Genomic DNA, 22,548 nt, shown 5'->3' with positions numbered 1-22,548 from the left:
TGAGGAGAATACGGGAGGATCAACACTGTGTTCAGGAATGGCTCTAGGGAGGGGAAGCGAGCTTACAAGCGAGAGAAGAAATGGAGGACAGGGCCAGCTCTAGGCTCTGTGACAGACAAAATCAGAAATGGGGTAATAAAGGAGACAGAAGGGTCAGTCAGGCTAAAAGGACTGAGAAGAGGCAACGGTAGAAAGAAAAATGGAAGAGATGCAGGGGACACCGTTATGTATACAGGTGAGGAAGAGGAGCTGTGGGCTGCTCCAGGCAGTCAGTGGGAGGAAAGACAGCTTCCGAGTGACATTTTGGCCCTCGCTTCACCATCGGATATAGAGACCCGACCCTAGTCAAAGGAAATGAGGTGAAGAATGCAATGAGATAGGAAAGGGGAGGGGGAAATCATTTTGCCCAACTACTTCTGCTGCAGAAGTTTAATGTAAATGTAATGTAAACCAAACCAAAGGCCAACCGACCCTCCCCCTTCAAACAGCTGACGGGTAAGACTTACTCTCTGATCTTTTTTTCAGAGCCATCTCTTCCAGGATCATAGACTCCCTTAGGCAGGTGCTGGATAAGGCCTATCCTTTGCGCTATTCTTATTTGTTCCTCTTCTGTCAGCTGCGTTGCTAGCCGGGTCTGGCTAGGAGTTGGATGGTAAACAGGAACTGGGACCTGCTCCTATATTTAAAGAGATTCAAACAAAAAAAACAAAGTTTATTTTCAGGTGTCTCCTGATGCTGGTGGATTTTGCAACATAGTAACCTTACTGTTTCTCCATTCTCCTCCTTACCCACTGAAAAAATGTTTGCCCAAAATACCCTCCCCCGGCTCTGTACTTTGTCTGCTTAATTAAAAAGTGAAGAATAGGATAAAGAACAATGGGGAAACTGGCAACACTGGTCTTTATAAAGAGTATTTAATATAGTCTCCAGGAGTTAGTCATAAATTAGTTAAACAGATGCACAGGCTCCATGTGAAAACAGGCAAATAAAACTTGCATGAATTTAGCTAATTGATTGATATTCATTCCAACCATGTAACGTTTGGGGAACAGTTACAAATATAAGCTGATGTAATTTCATTCTCTATATTTATGGAGAATCATTTGTACAGATGGGACTAGATGATTTTTAAAGATGCTTTCTTGGTTCCATAATGACAAAAAATGGATGTTAATAGTAATGCTCGATCTAACCAGTAATTCAGAAATGCAGACTTTTTTCTTCTTAAATGTTTAAATATGCCAGCTGGACAGCGGAAAGAACTGTCCAAATAAACAGCTGAAATTTTAGAACCGCTCTAGTCCATTTTATGCTTTTTATCAGTTGTCTGACATTGGACTCGGTGCCATGTATTCAAACTACACAACCTAGACAAAATAAGCAAGATTGTGGTATTACACAATCTCGTCCTTCGTATGTTCTCAAAAACTGAATTTTAATTATTTGGGGGAACAAATGCATCTGCTTAGAATTAAAAGAGTTTCTGAAAGCAGAATCCATCATAGGTCAGGGAATACTGTTCTGGGATGTGACAACTCTGCATGCGTCACAAGTGCCCACTGTACATACCCACTGTGAACTCCTTGTCCTCCCATACGCCCCATTACCGTCAATGAGACCCCTCTTAAATGCACTTCCAAAGCTTCTCCCTTTGCAGAGTCCGGGGAGTCCCAGATTACTGCCTTCTCTGCTTTTCTCAGTCACTCTCCTGTAATAATTTTCAGCCTGGTTTCCCTTGGTCTGTCTCTGTCCAATTTCCCTGTCTTGACTGGACTAGCGTCCTCAAACTCAGCTAGGCCTCAAGCTCAACGTGAAACATCATGTTGTAGTTTTCACTAATTAATCCCCTCCACTGCAAGTGACCTTCAGATACAGTATGAGCCTGTGTGACCACTGCAATCTGGGTAAGAGAACAACGTTGTCCCCTCCCCGGTGGTGCTGAGCCCAGGATGCTGAGCACTTCTGCTGGAGGTAGGTGCATGGACGAGGACTTGGCACCAGGCCGGTTTTGTTAGGTTTCACGTTTCGTGAAGCTGCCTTTACTCAATAGTTACATGTTAGAGAAACACGTTATCTCTTGTTTCATGAAGTTTGACCCTATTTTTACATGAAAACCAATGTTATATGTGAAAGTGAAAAGGGGAATGTCGATTCTCTCCTTTATTCAGCGAAAATACACAGTGCTTAGCAACTAATCACATGATTATCAAACGTATTATATGATGACTAAAAGCCAAAACGAACAATCCGTAACAGGGAACAAGTTATCTTTGAAAATGTTCTAAAGAAGATTCAGTGTTCAGATCAATATACCTTGTCAATTAGGAAGTTAGAAATTGATCATCTCGTTATTAGTGGGTCAGAACTGGGAACCTGGTTCATTCAGTAGGATTCTGTTGTGTCAGGATGGTTCAAAAAAGGGAAATTCACTATGGCAGTTACGTGAAGATAGGGTACACTGAGTCATAAGTATTATTAATATATACAAAACTGACAGACTAATACAAGTTAAAAAAATTAAATGTACCAAAAAAGTCAAAAAGGACATTTATTTTAGTCTTTGGTAGATAGATATAAACACATGCTGCCATATCTTATTTGTTTAACAAGCACAGTCTTATAGTACTCCAGCCTCCCCTTGTTTCTCCTACACAGGAGGGGGAGCCACTGACACGATCAAAGGTAGGATTTATCAATTTACAAAGAAAGCACCGGCAAATGTGGGGCCCCTGCAAGATCCTCTGCGCAATCTGGTGGTTGCCCCAGAGAAGAAAGCAAACCTCTTTAACCAATTCTTCACCTCCGTTTTCTTGTGCAGAGACTGGGACTTCCCCACCGTGACGCAAGACAGACTCGAGGGGAACACCTCCAGACCTCAGGCTGGGGAGGACCGGGTTAGCTTCTGGAGGGGCTGGATGTGTTCAAATCAGCAGGTCCAGATGCTCTCCACCCCAGGGTGTTGAGGGAGCTAGCTGGAGTTATTGCAGGGCCCTTGACATGGCTTTAGGAGTGCTCGTGGTGCTCAGGCCAGGTGCCAGATGATTGGAAGATAGCCAACGTGGTCCCCATCTTTAAAAAGGGGAGGAGGGAGGACCCAGACAACTATAGGCCCGTCAGTCTTACCTCAATCCTAGGGAAACTCTTTGAGAAGATCATCATGGAGCACATCTGAGATGGGCTGGCCTCAGAGATGATGCTCAAGGGCAACCAGCACGGTTTCATTAGGGGCAGGTCATGGCAGACCAACCTGATTGCCTTTTATGATCAGGTCACAAAAACATTGGATGCAAGTGTCACCATGGACAGAGTCTTTCTAGACTTCAGCAAGGCCTTTGACACCGTCTCCCACCCCATCCTCATTAAAAAATTGGGTGACTGTGGCACTGATGCCTACACAGTCAGATGGATTGCAGATTGGCTGAAGGGTTGTACTCAGAGGGCGGTGGTGGACGGGTCATATTCGACCTGGGGGGAAGTGGGCAGCGGAGTCTCCCAGGGCTCGGTCCTCGGGCCTGCGCTGTTCAATTTCTTCATCAGTGATTTGGACGACAGGGTGAAAACCAACCTGTTTAAATTTGCTGATGATACCAAAATTTGGGGTGAGGTGAGCACACTAGTAGGGAGGGAAAGACTGCAGCAAGACCTGGATAGGTTACAGGGGTGGGCTAACAAAAACAGGATGCACTTCAATACTGACAAGTGCAGGGTGCTGCACTTGGGCAGTAGTAACCAGCAGCACACTTATAAGATGGGAAACGCCCTTCTTGAGAGCACGGAGGCAGAAAGGGATCTTGGAGTCATTATTGACTCCAAGATTAACATGGGCTGACAATGCAAGGTCACGGTTGGCAGGGCTAACCAGACTTTGTCATGCATCCACAGGTGCATCTCAAGTAGGGCCAAGGAAGTGATCCTCCCCCTCTGTGCAACACTGGTCAGGCCACAGCTGGAGTACTGCGTCCAGTTCTGTGCGCCCCACCTCAGGAGGGATGTGGACAACACTGAGAGGGTCCAGAGGAGGCCACCCACATGATCCGGGGACAACAAGGCAGCCCCTACAATGGGAGACTGCGGGACTGTTCAGCTGAAGGCTGAGGGGGGACCTGGTGACCATCTATAAACTCACTGGGGGGGACCAGAAGGTTTTGGGAGAGACCTTGTTTCCCCTAGCACCCCCTGGCATAACAAGGAATAACGGCCACAAATTGTTGGAGAGGAGGTTTAGATTAGACATCCGTAAGAACTACTTCACAGTCAGGGCGGCTAGGATCTGGAACCAACTTCCAAGGGAAGTGGTGCTGGCTCCTACCCTGGGGGTCTTTAAGAGGAGGCTTGATGCTTACCTAGCTGGGATCATTTGAGCCCAGTTTCTTCTCCTGCCCAGGCAGGGGGTCAGACTTGAAGATCTACAAGGTCCCTTCCGACCCGACTTCTATGATTCTATGAAGTTTGCAATCCCTACTTTCTGAATGCTCTGAAGTGTCTGTACTTACACAGATCTGCAAACACTAATCTTTCTGGCTTCCCCTGTCTTCTTCAAGAGAGATACTGTACTTTGTACACCCATCTGACACACAAAAAAATTATGTCAGGAATTTGTAGTTGCCAGCAAGGACCTTCTACAATCTGACGTACTACACAAGCAACTCTTCTCAGACGACTTGCCTTGGAGAAAGAGGGCAAATGGTGCTGTCTCACTGTTAAGGCATTATACCAATGATTTTTTTTTTTTTAAGACACTGACAGGCTGCCATGAAAATGCATAAGACAATATTACTGGAAGTAAAAATAGGTGCTACCATGATACTGGTGATTGAGAGTGCACCTCCTCATAGCATAGTGCCTGAGACTACTGTTAATCTCCCTTCTAATTACTATTAAAAGCTTGACCATCAAACCCAGCCCATTATGTAAAAGCATTTCAGTACAACAGAAGTGACATGCACTACACAGAGCTGAATTCCAGCTTGCACGGACAGACCTTTCCAATTCATTCTTTTAATAGTGATTAAGAGCTTGTATATATTTGTGAGTACTATGATGAACATGTTTCAAGATATTTATTAATTAGAACATGAGACTCCATACTCCTCTGACCCGGTTCTTTCAGGCAAGCAGAGCATAATTTACTTCTATGGAGGGAATTAAAATGTTTGATGAAGAAGCAGATTTTAAAAACAAGAGCTGAATGGGAGATAAGTGAGGGTTTTGCTTTGTTACATAAGAAAAACCAGAAGGCTTTGATATACATATGACAGATACAGATCTCTACCCACTCTGGGCAGAATTTCTGGCCGTAACAGGTAAAGAACCATACAAAACGCCAGGTCGGAGGGTGGCCACACACCAAACGCAGGAGGCACAGCAGCCTCCTGGCCTGGCCAGCACCCAGGGGCCACGGTCCCCTCCCGTGCCCCATCAGTAGGCCACTGCCTTTACCTCTTATCGGGCATGGCACCTTTAGCGATGAAAGAAGAATTCAGTCTCTGCACATCCAGTCCTGGGCAGTGGTCAGTATCATTCCCCCTCCTCCCCCTCAAGTGGCCCTGGGAAAGTTTCAGCTCGAGTATCACCCCCCTGCCGGGTCATTCAACCCTTCCAAATGTAGCTTTAAACCTGCAACCAAAGGATGAAGTCAGGAGTTTACACATCTAACATAAGAAGTGATTTTCTCTCGCAAATGTTTACCCCAGTATATCACAGAAAGCCTAAGCATATGCCAAGTGTTTTCTCCCACAAAAGGGTGATTTCATTACATCCAAGTTCTGGTCTGGTGATTTTACCTTAAAATACTGCCATATATTTTGCTCCAATCCTACTGATTGCTTATATCACTATAAAATGCTTCTCTCTACCCTTATACCGTCTCATATTCTCACTTGCTCTTGTATGCATAATGTTTTGTACCACTTGAAAACAGGTCAATGGTAGATCAGAAATTCGTAATCCTTGGATAAAGAGTATTTTAAGATTACTCAATATACGAGAAGTATATATATCAGTTTGTTTTAATATATATGGTAGCATCAACATGCATATTTTGCCCTTTGTCCTTCCTGCTCGCAGCAAAAGGTAGCTTATTCATAACATATACATGTTATACATTCAGCTTGGGAGAAATATATTTGTGTAACTCTGAATCGCCCTCTTTTTTAAAAGAAATATTTATCAGTACAGCTACTCGCTTAACATCATAGTTACGTTCTTGAAAAATGTGACTAAGTAAAACGTTGTTAAGCAAATCCAATTACATCACAGTAGTTACCTGCTAGCAGGCGGCAGCCAAACAACGTTATAACAGAACATTGCGCGACTTTAAACAAATATGTTCACTAATAGATCAGCAACATAATAATGAAACAACATTAACTGGGATAACATTAAGTGAGGAGTACCTGCATATGAGAGAAGCACACATAGTGAGTATAAGGGCATTTAATGGAACAATCAGCATATTATTAATGCCATTTTAATTTATGACACAAACATATACAACTCCCTATATTTTTATTATGTGTCCTGCTTGTTACTTTCTGCAGTTTCCTTGACTTAGTTGATAAACATCAGTTAACTGTTTCCCTTTTTTGGTTCACCTTGCTGCAGTGGTTGGGTTCCAGACAACATGGGGGAATTTTTGCTTAAAAATAAGTTCCCCACTGAGGTTTTAAAATAGATAAAATGGAATATTTGCTTTGTCTAAGAATTAAAAAAAAAAAATCTTAATTCTGGGCCAATGTCTGTCAAGAAATCACACAGCTGAATGACCAAGCAGAAGACCCCCAATTATTTTATCTGCATTTAGAAACACGATATTGAAGGTGTAACATATTTGAATTAGTGGATTAGTGAATTTGAATCAGCGTTTAGTTTGCCGCTGCATAACTGTTTTCTCTGCAAACAGATACCAACTGTGTGTAAATTTACAGGCAGTCAGTAAAGATTCAGGTTAAAAATGCCAGTCCATAAAGAGGTACAGAAAAATTTCAGCAATCAGTAAAAACAATCAAGTTCTGGCTGCTTTGTAAAGCTCCCTCTTGGAAAGCTGAACAGCTGTCGCTTAATTGAAGGACAGAGCAGAACAGCACCCACCACCTGATGTCCGAGCAGGAGCACACCATGCTGCAGGAAGTCATCTCTCAGGGCTTTGTAGACCCTTCCCCTTAGCCTGTCCAGCAATGTGGCGCTGCTGCTGCTGTGTCCAGTTCTATAATATGGCTGGGTTACAGGGAGGCTTCTTGGGGAGCAAGGCTGGGGGAAGGCAGCATGGTGTGGGGTGCTGTAGGGAGGCATCAGGGTGTAGAGGTGCATAGAGAACCCCTGGGGTGGGGGCAGCACAATGCAAAACCACTGATGTAGTACAGCAGTGTTGCCAACCCAAGACTGTCTTCCCATTTTGCCCCAGAGAAAACTTGGGAGAGTGAAGACAGAGGGAACAGAACACAACAGGAGGATGAGGAGTTAAGAAGGGCAGGATGCATTTTGTTTTAAAACATGCATTTTTTAAATTTTCTCCTAGAACGATGCTGACGTTTCAGATTTAATTTGACGTGGACCTTTCGGAATCGGGAAGATGTGCAGCAGCCAACACTCCACTGGATGCAGGGGGACGAGTCTCTATAGAGCTTACGCTAAGTATCCTACGAAGTACACAGCGATGAACAGCGGGTTCCTTTGTTTAAACACAGATCTCTCATTAAAACCACCAAACGTCTGAGCTGCCCTGTAGCTGGGAGAAGGCTGTGGAGCAAGCAGGACAGGCAAGAGCCCTTTAAGAACAGGGTTTTTGTGGCTCAGAGAAATGAGCGCTCAAGGGAGAAAGAGAGAGCAGTGAAGGAGAAGCCCTGGGTGGCAAGCAGCAAAAGGAAGAAGAGGGCCCATAGTCACCAGCAGCCATGCCCCAGGGGGACTGGACTAAGAAGGGGTTGCAGCCAGAGGGCATGCAGCTGGCAGAGCTGCAAGGACTAAGGAACAGCCCCTGTGCGCGGGCTGGGCGATGGGTCTGGCTGGCTGGGCTTGCAGAAGGAAAAGCCTTGCCCACAAGCCAGAAAGGGCCTCTAGCCCAGGCCACAAGGAAGGCAGAGTTCCCAGTCCGGCCATGGCTGTACTGGAGGTACAGTAAGGGAAACGCTGGTGCATGAGGGCAGAGAATTTTTTTTCACCGAGAGCTTTGGACGTGGGGAGGGGAGTGGAGGTGTAAGTTCATGTTATTTTTTTTGGCATTGTGAGTACCTGGAGGGGCAGTGTTTTCATTGGAGTCAGGCTAGTAAGAACTGGAGGACCAGGAGTAGCTGTGAGGGGAGGTTTTGGAGGCCACGTTGTAGGTGCCTTAAGGCATTCATCAAGATCTTTAAACCTGGGGGCCAGTGAAAGAAAGAGGGAGAGGTGAGCAGGGTGAGGGCTAAGAGGGCCCAGAGATGGGAAAAGGGAACGAGTTTAACCCCTTTGAAGCCAAGGGATGCAGAACCCAGACTATGGGGCTTAAAGCCCCAGCCACGCAGTTTGCTGCTGAGATGCTGAGGCCAAAATAAGGAGGCCCTGGGCTGAAAGTAGTAGCCAGAATGAGTAGACCAAGACCAAGAGGGTCAAGGTCCAGACAAATAAAAAGGGTGGAGCAAAGTGGTTGCAGAAGGAAAACACCACTCTAAGACTTGGGATGCCCCCATGGATGTAGTCATTCCATTAAGGCATGGCAGGCAAGACCCTGGCTGGCAGTACAAAAAAGCTGGAGCTGAAGCAGGCTGGCCAGTTGCTGGGTGATGCTAATGCCCAGCAGGACACCTCCTGTCACATACCCAACTCCCAAGTTTTCCCCTGTATGATCTAGATGAGAAATATTTTTCTGGAATATTAGCAGCATATTTTCTTTAGCAAGTCAAAGATCCATGTGATTACGGGCTGAATTAACGACACTATCAAAAGAGCTATGAAGCTTAAAGCCATTTAGCATCTCCATTAATTTTAATCAAAAGCACAGATTCTCCTCAGACAGCTTTGCCCAGAGAGGACAACGTACATTTTTAGCTTTGCCACATGACTTTTTAAACAGAATCGAGTGTCGGAGATGCCTACTACAGTTTGCAGGATTCTGAATTTGAACAGGGCCTGGCCTTTGGCCGATGCAAAGACCCTCATCTCTGGTGGCCCATTTAAAGCATAATCAAAATCAGAGCCTTTGCGGGAGCAGAGATACTACCGAGATGTGTCCCTCAGACAGCATGACATTAACTAAACTGGAATTCTTGCATGTACATACATTTTTCTACCATTCTCATTGCTCTAGGATTTGAAGACCTAGTAGTACATTAGGTAGTGACTGTAACAAGTTTACTGTGTGAGAGTGGGAGTGAACAGGACACAAGCCTCACTGTGACACAGTACTCTGACTGCTGCCCCATACATACACACAGAGGCTCTAGCAACCTGTCTCTCTGGAGGTTTCCCAGGCAAGGCTGCTCTACACCACCTCTTTGTGCTTGCAAAGTGCTATTAGGACTGTGTAGCTCAGGCTCCAGATCCGGTGAGCCGCACCAGGGGTTAATCTGTGGCCTCCAAACTCTCACCCAGCTGACACTCCCCTATCACTCCAGCTGTCCAGGGCTCTGGGCTTCCAGGGGACAGCATGGCATGGCACGGAGCAGTGCATTGGGGGTCTGCAGCTCATGTTACTGCATCCTGTGCAGGGTGCAGGCCCCAGCTGCATACAAGCTGCACAGCCCTGATCTGCCTCATAGCCAGAACCATGACAGGACAAGTATGATTCATACCCCTCTATTTAGCCATCCACATTCTTTCAGAGAAGTCAGCTTGTTTGTCATTCTATGAACAAGTATTTCGCTGAAAGCTCCTGGACTGCTGGGACCTTTTCTAATTTGCATGCTCTTACTTGACTCACTTATTTGAGGGGGGGGGAGGGGAGAAAAGCTGGGAAAAGGCAGGGACTATACAAATATACAGACAAAACTGAGTATTTGTTTTCATGCAGCTCTAGCTAACTTCACCAGCCAGCAGGGAAAAACTGAACCAAATCACTGACTCTGTTAGATCATCAAGCTAATGTCCCCCTTCCATGCACCAATCTTCTACAGTCAATTTTGAGCAGTCTGGTGTAAAGATCCAAAACCACTGAGGTTTCCAACACTGCCCTGGGGAATCTATTCCACAGCAAGATACAATTCCACACCACATTTAGCCTCCATTTTCTCCTCTTCATATAATGCTATTTCTCCTAGTACCTGTCGTATTTGCATACTTAGTCGCATTTTACTGCCATTCGACTACCTCTGTGGTCAGTTCCAGTGTGCAAAAAAAGGACACAAAAATATCTGTCCCAAGTCCAGTTAGACACAACACACGTTTGTGTCAATACAACATTTTAGCTAGTTGCCATGCCACATGGGAACATACCATTACAGTGCAAGTCTAGCCATACCCAGGTTCCATCTCAGTGCTACACAAAATTCTTCTAGCTCTTTGATCCACCTTCTTCAGGTGCCTGCAGACTGGCATATTTTCCCTGGTATTTCCATACTCCTCTTACCATCTGGCTAGGCAGCTGCTATAAATATCACAATCTTTACAAGCCATTCCCTCCAACTTGTCAACATCTGTCTTGATCTGTCCTGTCTAGAGGAAGTCCTGGTAGTTCAGTTAGAGCTCCAATTGAGCCACATGCTCTATTACCACTAGGGATGTAAATATTGTTTAAAAATAATCCAATTAACCTACTCTAAGTATATCGTTTAAACAGTTAACCAACAACACAGCAGCTCAAGCACGGGTGCCACTAGGGGGACTGCAGCAGGGGCAAGCTCCACCAGACAATACAGCCTATCTGAAGCACAGAGCTGGGGGAGGGGGCCCCTGTGAACAAGCAGCTAATTATTTAACTGACAAATCATTAGGCTGCCCCCTGTTTTCATCTTTAACTTCACAGGTGAGGGGGGTATTAGTCCCCCCCTCACCCTCCTCCCTGCCTGCCCTACTGCCTTCCGGTTCCTGCTGGGGCACTGCAAGGCTTCCCTTTGCCCCTATTCTTGCCAGATTGTGCCCCACCCCACACATAAAATGGTAACCAGGGATCATGGTTTTCCATGATAAAAATAAAAATAAATAATCACAAATTCTCTGATAAAAAATTCCAAATTCTCCTATAAAAATCCCCAAATCCATGGTTAAAATTAAATGCCCTCCACAGCTCTGCTTGTGTCCCTTGTTCCCCCCTCACAGGCCCCCAGCCCTGCTTGTGCCCCCTGCCCCCCACCCACAGCTGCTGCCCCCCAGCCACCAGGGCTCTGGGGCCCAGGTCCACAGCCCCTTGCCCCCAACGGAAGGCAGTGGCTGCTACAGCAGGAGCATGAGCCGGCTCCCCCACTGCTGCCTGCCTGCTGCAGGCTCAGGTGGGGCAGGCTCCCATTGGCAGCATGCACTCCTGAGGGGCAGGGGGGGACTCGTGCCCTCCAGAACTGTGGGGGGGGGTGGGGGCAGGCAGATGTGCAATGCCCCTGTGCACATAGAGGAAGTGTGGCCTGGGCACCATGGAGCTTGCAGCGGCAGGCAGCTTTCATGCATGGCTCTGCTGCGCCCTGCTGTGCCAGTCGCACACTCTGAGCTCTGGAGAGCTTGGAGGAGGGCAGCAGGGCAGGGAGCACAGCATATGTGACCCAGAGTCTGCAGCTGGCCAGGCACTCCAGCCTGGAGGGAGTTTGCATCCTGCCTGCTCCTGGCTAGAGTGCTCAGTCGGCTGCAAACCCCTGTCACTCCCAGCCAGCTGCAAACCACCCCCTCTCAGCCAGAGTGTCTGGCCGGGGAGTGCCCAAGCTGGCTGGGGGCTGAGGGAGTAGGGAAGTTTGCAGCCAGCTGGGAGTGGCGGGGGTTTCCAGCCAGCCAAGCACTCTGGCTGGGAGCGGGGAGGCTGCAAACCCCATCCCGGCTGGAGTGCCTGGCCTGGATGCACACCTCCCTGCTTCCTCAGCCCCTAGCCAGCTTCCCAAGCCCTGCCCTGCAGCCCTCAAGCCCCACTTACCTCCAGCAAGAAGAGTGAGCCTGAAGCAGCCTCCAGTAAGTGTGAGTGTTGGGCCCTGCCCTTCCCCCCCTCCCTTCCCGTCCCAGCAGGGTTGAGGGTTTCCCTGCCCCTTTTGCAAACCGCTCTTGTAGGCTGGAACTCTGCCAGCCTGCAGAGCTCTTTGCAAAAGGAAGAAATCCATGGGTGTCTCTTCTAAAAGGGAAAATCTGTGTTTTCTCTGATAAAAATGGGAAATCCATGGTTTTCTCTGTTTTTCTGTGGGAAATGGAAAACCAGGATCCCTGATGGCCTTATTGGTTAAATGGTTACTTATTTAACCTTTTATTTTCCCAATTACCACCTTGCTCACTGAGTTGATGCCTTCACAGGTTCTTCCCTAATATATGCGTCTTTCTGCAGCCACAGTACTCTGAAAACTGGGATGTCTTTTCCTTTTTTGGGTCTCTTTCAGCAGTCCAATCCAAAGCCAATGATATCAAGGGACAGACTCCCACTAACTGTTAAGGACTTTGGGTCAAGCCCTCACTGAGAGTGCATTTTAGATTATTTTCCCATTATATGATCTTACAGTATTTTTCCAGCTGTGAATGTCATTTGGCTATTTTCTGCTACAGCCCTAGCAAATGTCAGGGAGTCTTCTGTTCTTCTCACTTTACAGTCATAAGAATCCCTACTGGGGCAAAAGGTGCAGAGTGGGGGGCTGTTTGGCACATGTCATTCAGGTTAGAAGAGAGAAGCTCTCTCACATGCTATCCTTATGTTAGTACTTATTGTAAAGCAGTTTACTTCTCCTCCTTCAATTCATATTATTTTAAAACCACGCACCATTACTGTGTGAATTATAATACTCTTGCTGTAGATTACTTTAATAACCTTTAGAAGATTGAGAAATCTAACAACTTTATTATAACCTTTTCTTGGCATATAAAAGAGTTCATTTATGCATTTTACAGTCACTGCTGTTAAGCTATAATTTAACAAGTTTAGTACCTATTTTTCTTATTAATCCATTATCCTTTATATTTCTGCTTCCTAATAGCCAACCAAACTGTAAGGAATTGGGCACCATTCCTGAAGAATTACGCTGGAGGATTCAAAACCTGAAAGAAACTTTTTCTCACTCCGTTTGTAAAAGAGACGTAGACAGAGAGCCAAATCAGATAGAGCAGGAGTGGCCAACCCGTGACATGGGTGCCACAAATGATATGGGTGTCTCTGGCACACATCAGTCTGGGAGAAGACAGGCAGAATAAGGCAGAGAGCAGAAAGCAGAGCCCCAGAAAAGGCAGGAAGCACAGAACAGGAAGCAGAGCAGCAGCTTGATCAGGGAGCAGAAAGCTGAGCAGAAGCCTGTGTAAGAAAAGGGATCACAGTAGCACTGAGGAGGGTGTAGGGCTAGTTTCTGGCACGCCTGCCAAAAAGGCTGGCTCCCACTGAGACAGAGGATATGCACCAACGTACATTTTAGCTGCTTTACAAAGGAAGCAGGAGCTGCTGCTCCTCAGGAGTGCGCGACAGCTGTTAAGAGATGCAACTGTTATGTCTGCATGATCCGGCAGCTGTAAACAGACATTGCATTTGACACTGGCCCGATTGTCTCAGTGTCACCCTTTCTAATTGCATTCCTGTTCCTCCCCCAGTAGGTAGCTGGTGAGACCACACGTCCTCTGAATGACCTGCAATAACCTTACAGATGAACACAGCAATGTCCCAGGAAACAGCGACAGCACATTTTATCCAGCATGCTTCAGAGGGACTTGAAGAAGGATAGTGGACTTGTACATCTGTAGGACTACGAGACAAAACACTTTTCTGGAAGAAATGTGGCATCTGTTTACAGCCTTAATGACCCAACTTCGCAGGAATAAGACAGAATTAGACCTGGAGCAGTTTTTCTATGCTTGTATCACTACAGAATTATGTAGACATAACAGTTACAACCTAACAGCTTATATATCATATTCTTTGACAGCAGGACAACTGTTATATCTGCCTATGCCCAGAGAACAATCACTGTACAAGCCAACAAATAATGACCGTTTAGCAAATGCAATTCTTTAATAATAATACTGCTGGGAATGTCTAAAGAAAATACTAAACTGACATCTTGTTACTTAAAATGGTAATTGGTTTTATGACCTACTGCATCTACAAAATCTACAAAAGATTGCTTAATACTATGATGTGGATGAATCCCCTGTAATTCTCTCGGAACGAATTCACATGGTAGGTGTATAATGATATAAAAAATATCAGTAGGCCACTCCACAATGAATGTAACCTAAAGCCTCACTTATAGGAGTAAAATGTGTGCAAAACCCAAATGATCTGTGCTTTCATTTCCCCACCAAGAGACATATTATAGTTTTAAAGAACTTGCCACTTTAAAATAATTGCAAGTCTGTGGCAGGTTGTCTTGATTTTTTAACCTTCAGAACAATATAATGTAAAAATGTCAATATATATTACCTACAGGGTTGTCCTGGTAACACTCCAGGGTCTTCTAGGGTTACACTTCAGCCATTCACAGTAATTTTAATAGGACACTTTTTATTCTCTCTTGTTTAAGATCTTTTGGGGAAGGCTAACAATGGTGTTTGATCAAAAAAGCACAGAAGTCTTTTCTTGTGGAAATTTCTTTGTGAATTAGCTTTTTCCACTGTAAGCATTTTGCCCAGGGAGTAGGGAAGCAAAAGACACAGTATTTGGATAGCGGACAGAATGATGCCTACTTTTGTGCACGTTCACTACAAGAGACAATGACATTTTTGTCATGGGAAGTCCCATTTTAAACAAGAGGGAATAGATTCCCCCAGACACTGGTGGAAGCCTCAGTGGTTTCAGAACTTTAAACATGTGAGGGACAAGTTTTATTAATGTGTTGAAAAGAAAAATCCACACAGAATTAAGGCCAGTGACAGACGGGGTAGAGGGGGGAACGACGACACACACACACTTTACTGGAAGAGGAAGCACTTTAGTGTGACCCAGCTTCCCAGCGTCTGTATAGATCGGGCGCTGCAGCGGGGCTTTTTGGTGCTTTTATCTAAAGCCGATTCAATCAGTTATTAGCAAAAACCACCACTGAAGTGCCCGAGCCACACAGACACTGGGCAAGCTGAGTCCAACTAAGGTGCTGCCTCTTCTGGACATGCGCTCTGCTCAGTGGGGGACGTGCCGAGCTGAAAGTAAAGCGTGGCTTGATTTTGTTTTCTGATGTCTGTAAGCTACCTAAATGAGTAACTAATTGCAAAATGACTGTGTCTGAAAGCTGGAACAGGTGTTCTCAGGTTTGCATGTGTTGCTTACGTGAAACTAATAGAAAAAACTTACAGGAAACCTGTGGCTCCTGTTCTTTTTCTATGTTTTTGTTATCTTTTGCTCTGAAACAATCCTCCTAAGAAGAAACGCTGGCCACCCCAAAGTTATTGGGAAGCCTGCCGCTGACTTCATTGGGGCAGTGATTTCACCCCTATCTATTTTTTCCTGGGATTCTATTTTTACGTTCCTTTATGTTCTCTTTCCAGTTCCCAAATGTTCTCATTCTGCCTTCTGGTTTTGGTCTTTTTGCCCATGTTTTCTTCCCCACCAGTTATCCTTCCTCTTTCTCTGAGCATCCTTATCAAGTATGCTTTTTTCCTAAAAATACTAAATCCATGAATTCATTACCGAGTATCAAGCATAGTGTTTTTCATTCCTTCATAGTCTGAATTAACATGACCAACTTCTGAACCGTCATTACCAAAAGGCAGACCAGAGTTGCACATGTCTACCCCATTCATCTGTCTTCACAGCTGAGAAAACCCTTCCAGAGAGTACAGGACTGGTGAGCATCATGGCAGAAAAGGTAAATTTCCACTGCTGTTTCTCACGCTCCATCCTCAGAGCAGCGAGCAATGCTGCGGAGAGGAAGATCGGCGACGAAAGAAGGAAGGCACACATCAGAGCAATTACAGAAAATGACTTGGCCTTCACACTCCTGAGGGGACTGTTACATACAAATGAAAATGTTTCCACCCAGTTAAGGTAAGTAGTTGTAAGGCCCCTTCCAGTGGTTCAGGGCCTGCTGCAAATTCTGATTTTTTCTATTTTGGATGCAAACAACCTGGACTATTAAGCCACCTACTCTGAAATCTGAGAAACCATTAATGCAAGTGTGCATGTGAAAGATGAATGGGGAAGGAGTCAAATGAAAACAATAATAATCAATCTCAATGAAGTCTCCTCATCATAATCAACCAACTTTTACAGTTCAGTTATTGTACCACATGTCTCCCTGGCCGGCTCCCAAACCATATCCTGGGGTATATTTCAGCCAGACAAGTTTTCAACCACCAGCTGTCCACCTTTACCTCCTGCTTTTCTCCCCGCTGATCCTATCGGAAAGAACAATGTTAATTTTGAGAGTGTCCTAAGACACAAGGTTCAACAGAACAACACATTCACAGACATGGGCTGCTTTAGCCATAAGTCTGACGGCTGGGCCACAGGGACCGACTGTAACCTCTGCTGGATCCCGCTGAAGGATCTTTCTGGGATCAGACACTGGATTCTAACAGAGCTTTCTTCACCAAAACTGCAGCACACTATTTAAAGAGATTTATTTTTTAAAAACAGAGAAGGGAGGGATCCATAAAGAACTTACAAAAAAAAAAAAATCCACGTCTTGCTAAGCGGCTCTGGTGAGCGATGCCAAAGAAGAAGAGCAGGCCCCTTGTGCACTGCGACTTACAGATGCAGCATCTGCTCTGAGACGAGCACACAAAATGCAGCCTTATGGGGCTTCCACACCCTCAAAGGCTACAAGATGAGCCAGCTGCATAAAGGGAGCAGCTAAAGCAAACCATCAGCCCTGCAGCTGGACGTAGCAGAGTAGAAGAGAGGAACATAAACGCTACTATTTCCCCCGGTCTCTGCATGCTCTCTCCTACCTCGTACTTGTAATATCTGTGAACAGCCCCCTGCAGAGGTGTGGCAGACCAAGGGTTACGTCAAATATTTCCTTCTGTGCTGGAGGAGGCAGAAGGTGGAACCTGGCATCCACTGAGCCTGCCACCCATCGCTGCAGAGCTGTCAGCTATCAAACAGCAAACAAAGGCCTGGCAGCAACCTGAAGCACCCACAAACATTCAGGATGTTAAAAAAGTGTCTCATTTGATGTGGCCCTGTTTGTCCCATGGTTGGATTCTGATCCAAACAGGGGTAGCATGTTCACACGTCACCCTTCCAAGCTACTCCCGCTCCTCCCCCAGCAACAACGCACAGCCTGCTAGGCTTGTTCCAGGAATGACCCACAATAACGATACAGATGCACACAGCAATGTCCCGGGAAAAAGGTGCTAGTATATTTTATCCAGCATGCTTTGCAGGGACTTTAAGCAGGACAGCAGACTTGTACATCTATAGGATCCTGGGATAAACGGTTTACTCCTGGGATAGACACAACATCTGACTACAGCCTCAGTGAAATACCTTTGGAGACTGCATCAAGGAGAAATCACAAGCTGGGGTAATGCGGGCCAGTTGCTACAGCGAGGGCAGATTCGTTCAGCTCTCCCGTCAGATGTACATGGACGCACAAGGCCTCTACCACTACGCTCTGCTTCTAGTGTAAGTTAAAAATATACATTATAATGACTAAAACAACTGGTGTCTCAAAGCCTTACTCAGACTGGGGGCTCTGCAGGCCACTTTCTGTAGAGACCTAGAAACAAAAGGTTCCTGCCACTGCCTGGCCTAGTCCCCCTCTGCATTGTCACCAATCCACTGTTCAGCAAAAAGCTACTCCCTGGCTAACACCTCTTGTTCAAGCCCTTCTTTGGGGCATGAATGCATACAAATCAGCTGCCCTACTCCTCCAAACTAGTGCCTCAGGCCTCCCAAGTCTCCTTATTTTTCACATATGCTCCCTCAGTTCTCTCACATTCATTGTGGACCCTTTAGCTTCTAGCTGACAAGCACCAGAATATTACAGACTTTTTCCAAATGCCAAGAATCTTGACATACATCTCCACACCCCTTGTCCAACCTCTCCTCTTCCATGGGCTAGGATTCCTTAGCAGTTCCAAGTCTCTCCTGCCTTTTCTCACCGTTCAGTCCTTCTTATATGCAGTGGTAGCTGGCCCCTCCACTCAGAGAAACACCCCTTCTTAAATTCAGTCTGTCTCCTTTTTGCCATGGGATCAACTGAAAAGCTTAGCCTGTCCCTGTGAGCCTGTGTGTAGAACACTGTTCTGGGGCACAGGTTGGCAGCTGAGAAATAGATCAAAAGTGATGGGCTTGCCAGCTGGATGGCGCCTCCTGCTTGACACCTTGTCAATGCATACGTGCCTTTTTGGGCAGGGTGGTTACCTGAACAATAGAGATGCACCAATATATGGGTCACATATTGGATCAGCCCTGATAAAAGGAAAATTAACATCATTAGCAATTGGCTTTTTCTGGCTGGTGTAGCCAATAATGTCACTGATAAATGCCACCAGCTGCCATGTACGCAGCCAGGAATGCAGCCTGGCAGCTTGGAGAGCAGTGTCCTGCTGGTAAGTCTGTGGGGGGAAAGGATGTGGGGGAGGGAAGGGTCTCGAGGGGGAGGGGGCAGATCGAGGAAGTGGGGCAGGGGTAGGTGCTGCCCAACCAGGACAGTGAATGGGACCTTGGAGATAGGAGCAGGAGGGAGCTGTGGGCAGCTCATCCAGGGGACCTGGGACTGTGCCAGCCTCTTCCTGGTTGGGGGGGGGCTGGGCTCAGCTGTGCGGGGCAGACAGCAGTGGCAGCACTGGGAGGAATGGCTACAGGGTGGGGGGCCTACGGGTAATTTGGGGGTAGCTATAGCCCCCCCAAGCCCACCCTAGCACTGCCCTTACTCAGGCAATCCGCTCTGCTGTGGGGTGGGCACAGGACGTGTGGCCAGGGCAGGGCTCCAGAGGAAAAGACAGTAAGGTGAAGTGCCCGGAGTAGGGGCAGTGCTGGGGGGGCTACAGGCACACCAAAATTCACCTTTGTACCCCTGTATCCACCCCTCCCAGCACTGCCCACCCTGCTCCTGCCCACTCCTAGCCCAGCCCCCCCCCACCGGGAAGAGGCTGGTGCCGCCCCTGGCCCTGAGCCCACAGCGGGCAGCCTATCTCCACCCCATGCACAAATCCAGAGGGCACATACTCCCCATACCTCCCCTGGGAGCATGCTCAGTGGCAGGGAGCTGCTCCTTGCACCTCCTGAATGAGCCGCTCATGGCTCTGTCCCACTCCCTGCCCTGGCCCCAGGGTCCCATTCACCGCCCTGCCTGGATGGTGCCTGCCTCTGCCCCTGCACCACCCCCTCCCTCACCACGGGAACCTTGATCTGCCCCCACGGTCCTTCCTTCCCCCCCCCATGCCCCTTCACCCTCCCCCCATCAACTTACCAGTAGGACGCTGCTCTCCAAGCTGCCTAGCTGCATTCCTGTACATCAGCTATTGGATCAGGATTGGCTGATATGGATGGTTAATTAACAGCATCAGTACTGGCCAAGAAAATCTTTACTGGTGTACCCTTACTGAACACAGTACACAATGGAGCAAGCAAGTCCAAAAACAGGGATCCATTTTACCTACAGCAAGTCAGTCCTTCCTGATTTAAAAAACAAGACCCCTGCAAATACACAACATAGCCCTGAAAGCAGTTTAGCCCTGCCCCAAAGAAGAAAATTATCTTTAGCTGAATTGGGGATAAAGTTGTTATACCTTCAATAGCCCATCTTTCAAAGCTTGTTTTCAAGCTTCCAAATTTACTGCCTGGTCATTTTCTGGCTGCTACAGTGCAGTTCATTCCAGGTTTATATTTGCTGAGCTCTGCATCTCTGTTCATGTATCCATTGCCGTAGACACGTGCTCAGTACACGTCTCACGTTCAGTACATGATACCGAATGGCAGTGCTAATACAGGAAGCTCCTGAAGTGGGAGGTCACAATATAAAACAGAGTCTGGAACTGGATATAGATCTCTCCCACTTGGTAAGCTCTCTGGGATTGTGACAAATCTATTTTAAGACTAAAAGAAATGTAGGTAATGGAAGCAAACAGGTAGATTAAAAGCAATCATCTCAGCCCCTCAAGTAGACAGGCACTGTGATAGAAATGAACTTTAAAGAGTTCATGCTTCAAAGGAGCATAAAGTATCAGAGATTTGTTGATTATTTTAGAGAAGGTGTTCATATGGGACACCACAGAAGAAAGTACTTGTAGGAGAAGGTGACAAGTAGGTGATCAAGAATGATACTGCTTATAAAGCAAAGGGAAGCAAAGTGTGATGGTAGTGTGATAATAGCATTACATTTGAGACTTTTTTAAAAGGGACTTTAACAACTCATGAATCAAATAGCTGAGGTTATTTGATCTTAAATTCCCCAAATGCTCAATTTAAAATATTCTCTTTTCAGCAAAAACATGTTCAACAAAAATCATTACTCAACCCAGAAACTGCCAGCTTAACAGTTTGAGGATGCAGTCAGTCACAGAAGCCCTAATTTCTACCAGCCTCCAAATGTGCCGATATAAGCAATGATACTACATTTTCCTACATAATGTGGACATCCCAGAAATCAAGAGGCAAGATCTGAAAACTCATTCCAGGACTTCCAACTGTGAATCTGACTTCATAAGCAGCAAGGGGCTTTATGAAAGGTAAGGTCTGCTACATTATTTCTTGATTGATTTAACCCTTTCATTTTATATGACTGCAAAAATCACTGTAGGAAGCAGAAAGCTTCCCTATTGTTGGTGCTGCTTTGCCAGACTTATAGCACTTCATTCACCTGCATGATCTTCTCTTTGCCCCATCATACCTTGGACCTGGGATGTCAAACTCAGCCACTTCCAGGATGGATTTGGATTGTGGGGCTCCTTGTGGGCCAGATCCAGAAACAGTGATGGTGAGATCACGAGTGGTGGCCATGGGGGTTAACACAGCTGTCACTTGTCCCCCACTGACACACCTCCACAGAAGGGCTTCATAGCCCAGGTTCTGGTGGTGGGCCCTGCACTCTCATTCCCAGCTGCTCTGGCAGCCCCATAGGCCAGATGACATGGCTCCATGAGCTGGATCCAGCTTGCTTTGCTGCACATTTGACATCCTTGCATTACACAACCTGGACACTAGCCACTTGCATGGTCAAATGTAGCTATAGCCCTTTAAGCTACCAGTGTGCAGCCTCCTGGCTGCACTGCAGTTCTGTCCCATGGATCCTTCTCTCTCTCACCCACACAATCACCGCTCACAGAAATAAGAGACGAATTTTTTTAAGAAGGCTATTACACTTTTGTTTAAGGTATCTAACAGCACTAATCATTTCAACACAGGATTAATAAGCAGCCATAGTAAACATGCAGAGATGTGCAGGTTCAGGCCATCAATTCGTTCCAGCCAGCCTGTATTGATCTCTGTGGAATTGCCCGATGTCTTTATTATTATTGCTGAACATGTTCAGAACAAGACGGTGTTGTAACTACAAACAAGAGAAGAAAGACACCGATACCAAGGGCTTCTGAGGCATTGCTGGTAGTACTGCGGTACAGGAAAGAAGAGTATAATGCATGTGCACGAGCAGGATTTCTAATTTTGTTCAGCTAAGTCCTGTCCTCACAGGCAGTGACTCTGCATTTTTGGTTTGTGGGGCATAAATCCAAGAGTGATCTCATCCAAATTGCAAACCACTTCTCAGATCGGGGCGAGACCTGTGCTAAGAACAGGTAGAGGAAGCAGAAAGAGAGTCTTTGGGTACAGTGCAAGTGGAGCCCTTCCAGAAAACATTTTTTTCTGTTTTTTTTAAAAAGCCTTTGTAGCTGTCCCAGATCAAAGTGAACATCTGGTTAACCATCTAGCTGCTGCCAGAAGGCACATCTTCAACCCGCAGATTGGTATGTAACGTACATCTAAACAATCATACTATCAGGACAAATTAAGTACATTCAGCTTCACTGAGCAAGTCTATTTGTTTGCTGAACGTGGCATGTCATTCACCACTAAAGCTATTTATGTCTGCCTAATCAAAATGTTTAAATTTGTGGTATTTCTTGAAATAATCAAAACGTATAAACAAACGCCCCAATTCCCATCCCGCTTATGCTGGTTTTATAGCAATGTATTTGCATTAACGTTAGCAGAATTACTTCCAAATGTATACTGTTGAGAGAGAACAGAATCAGGCCCAATATTTTCACATGTTGGTGACACTGACTCCCCCTGCATGCAGCTCATTCCAGACTGCCAGGCCACCTTGTATTTGGCAGCATGAAATCTGCCATTTAAAACTGGAGTTAAGTAAATCCCACACAATGGTCTCACCATCTATTTTTGCCGGACAACACTTATGCCCAGCTTCTGTACTATGAAAGCTTGGGTGCAGTCCTTGTTTTTTCCAAGGCCTGTACCCCTTTTTAATTTTAATAAATCTGGTCTTTCAAGACAATTATTAGGATTTTTATGCTGAAATCATCCTCCATGATCAAATACCTAATAGCAAAATCTGCCTTATCCCACCACAATTGGCT

The 22,548-nt window shown here is 46.1% G+C and overlaps 1 protein-coding gene across 2 annotated transcripts in view; it reads right to left on the bottom strand.

Moving 5' to 3' along the window:
• RNF11 (ring finger protein 11) overlaps nucleotides 1-22,548 on the bottom strand; it is a 60,831-nt gene that overhangs the window by 10,789 nt on the left and 27,494 nt on the right. For both annotated transcript variants that reach the window (XM_090048640.1, XM_090048641.1), the window contains exon 2: nucleotides 507-676. In XM_090048640.1, coding sequence (XP_089904766.1) covers nucleotides 507-676 — 170 coding nt within the window. The remainder of the gene's footprint in view (nucleotides 1-506; nucleotides 677-22,548) is intronic.

Source organism: Crocodylus siamensis, chromosome 5 (genome assembly GCF_052110815.1).
Source record: "Crocodylus siamensis isolate JL-2025a chromosome 5, ASM5211081v1, whole genome shotgun sequence".
Taxonomy (NCBI): Eukaryota; Metazoa; Chordata; order Crocodylia; family Crocodylidae; genus Crocodylus; species Crocodylus siamensis.
Note: the sequence above shows the minus strand (reverse complement) of the source record. Positions and strands in the feature narration are given on the sequence as shown.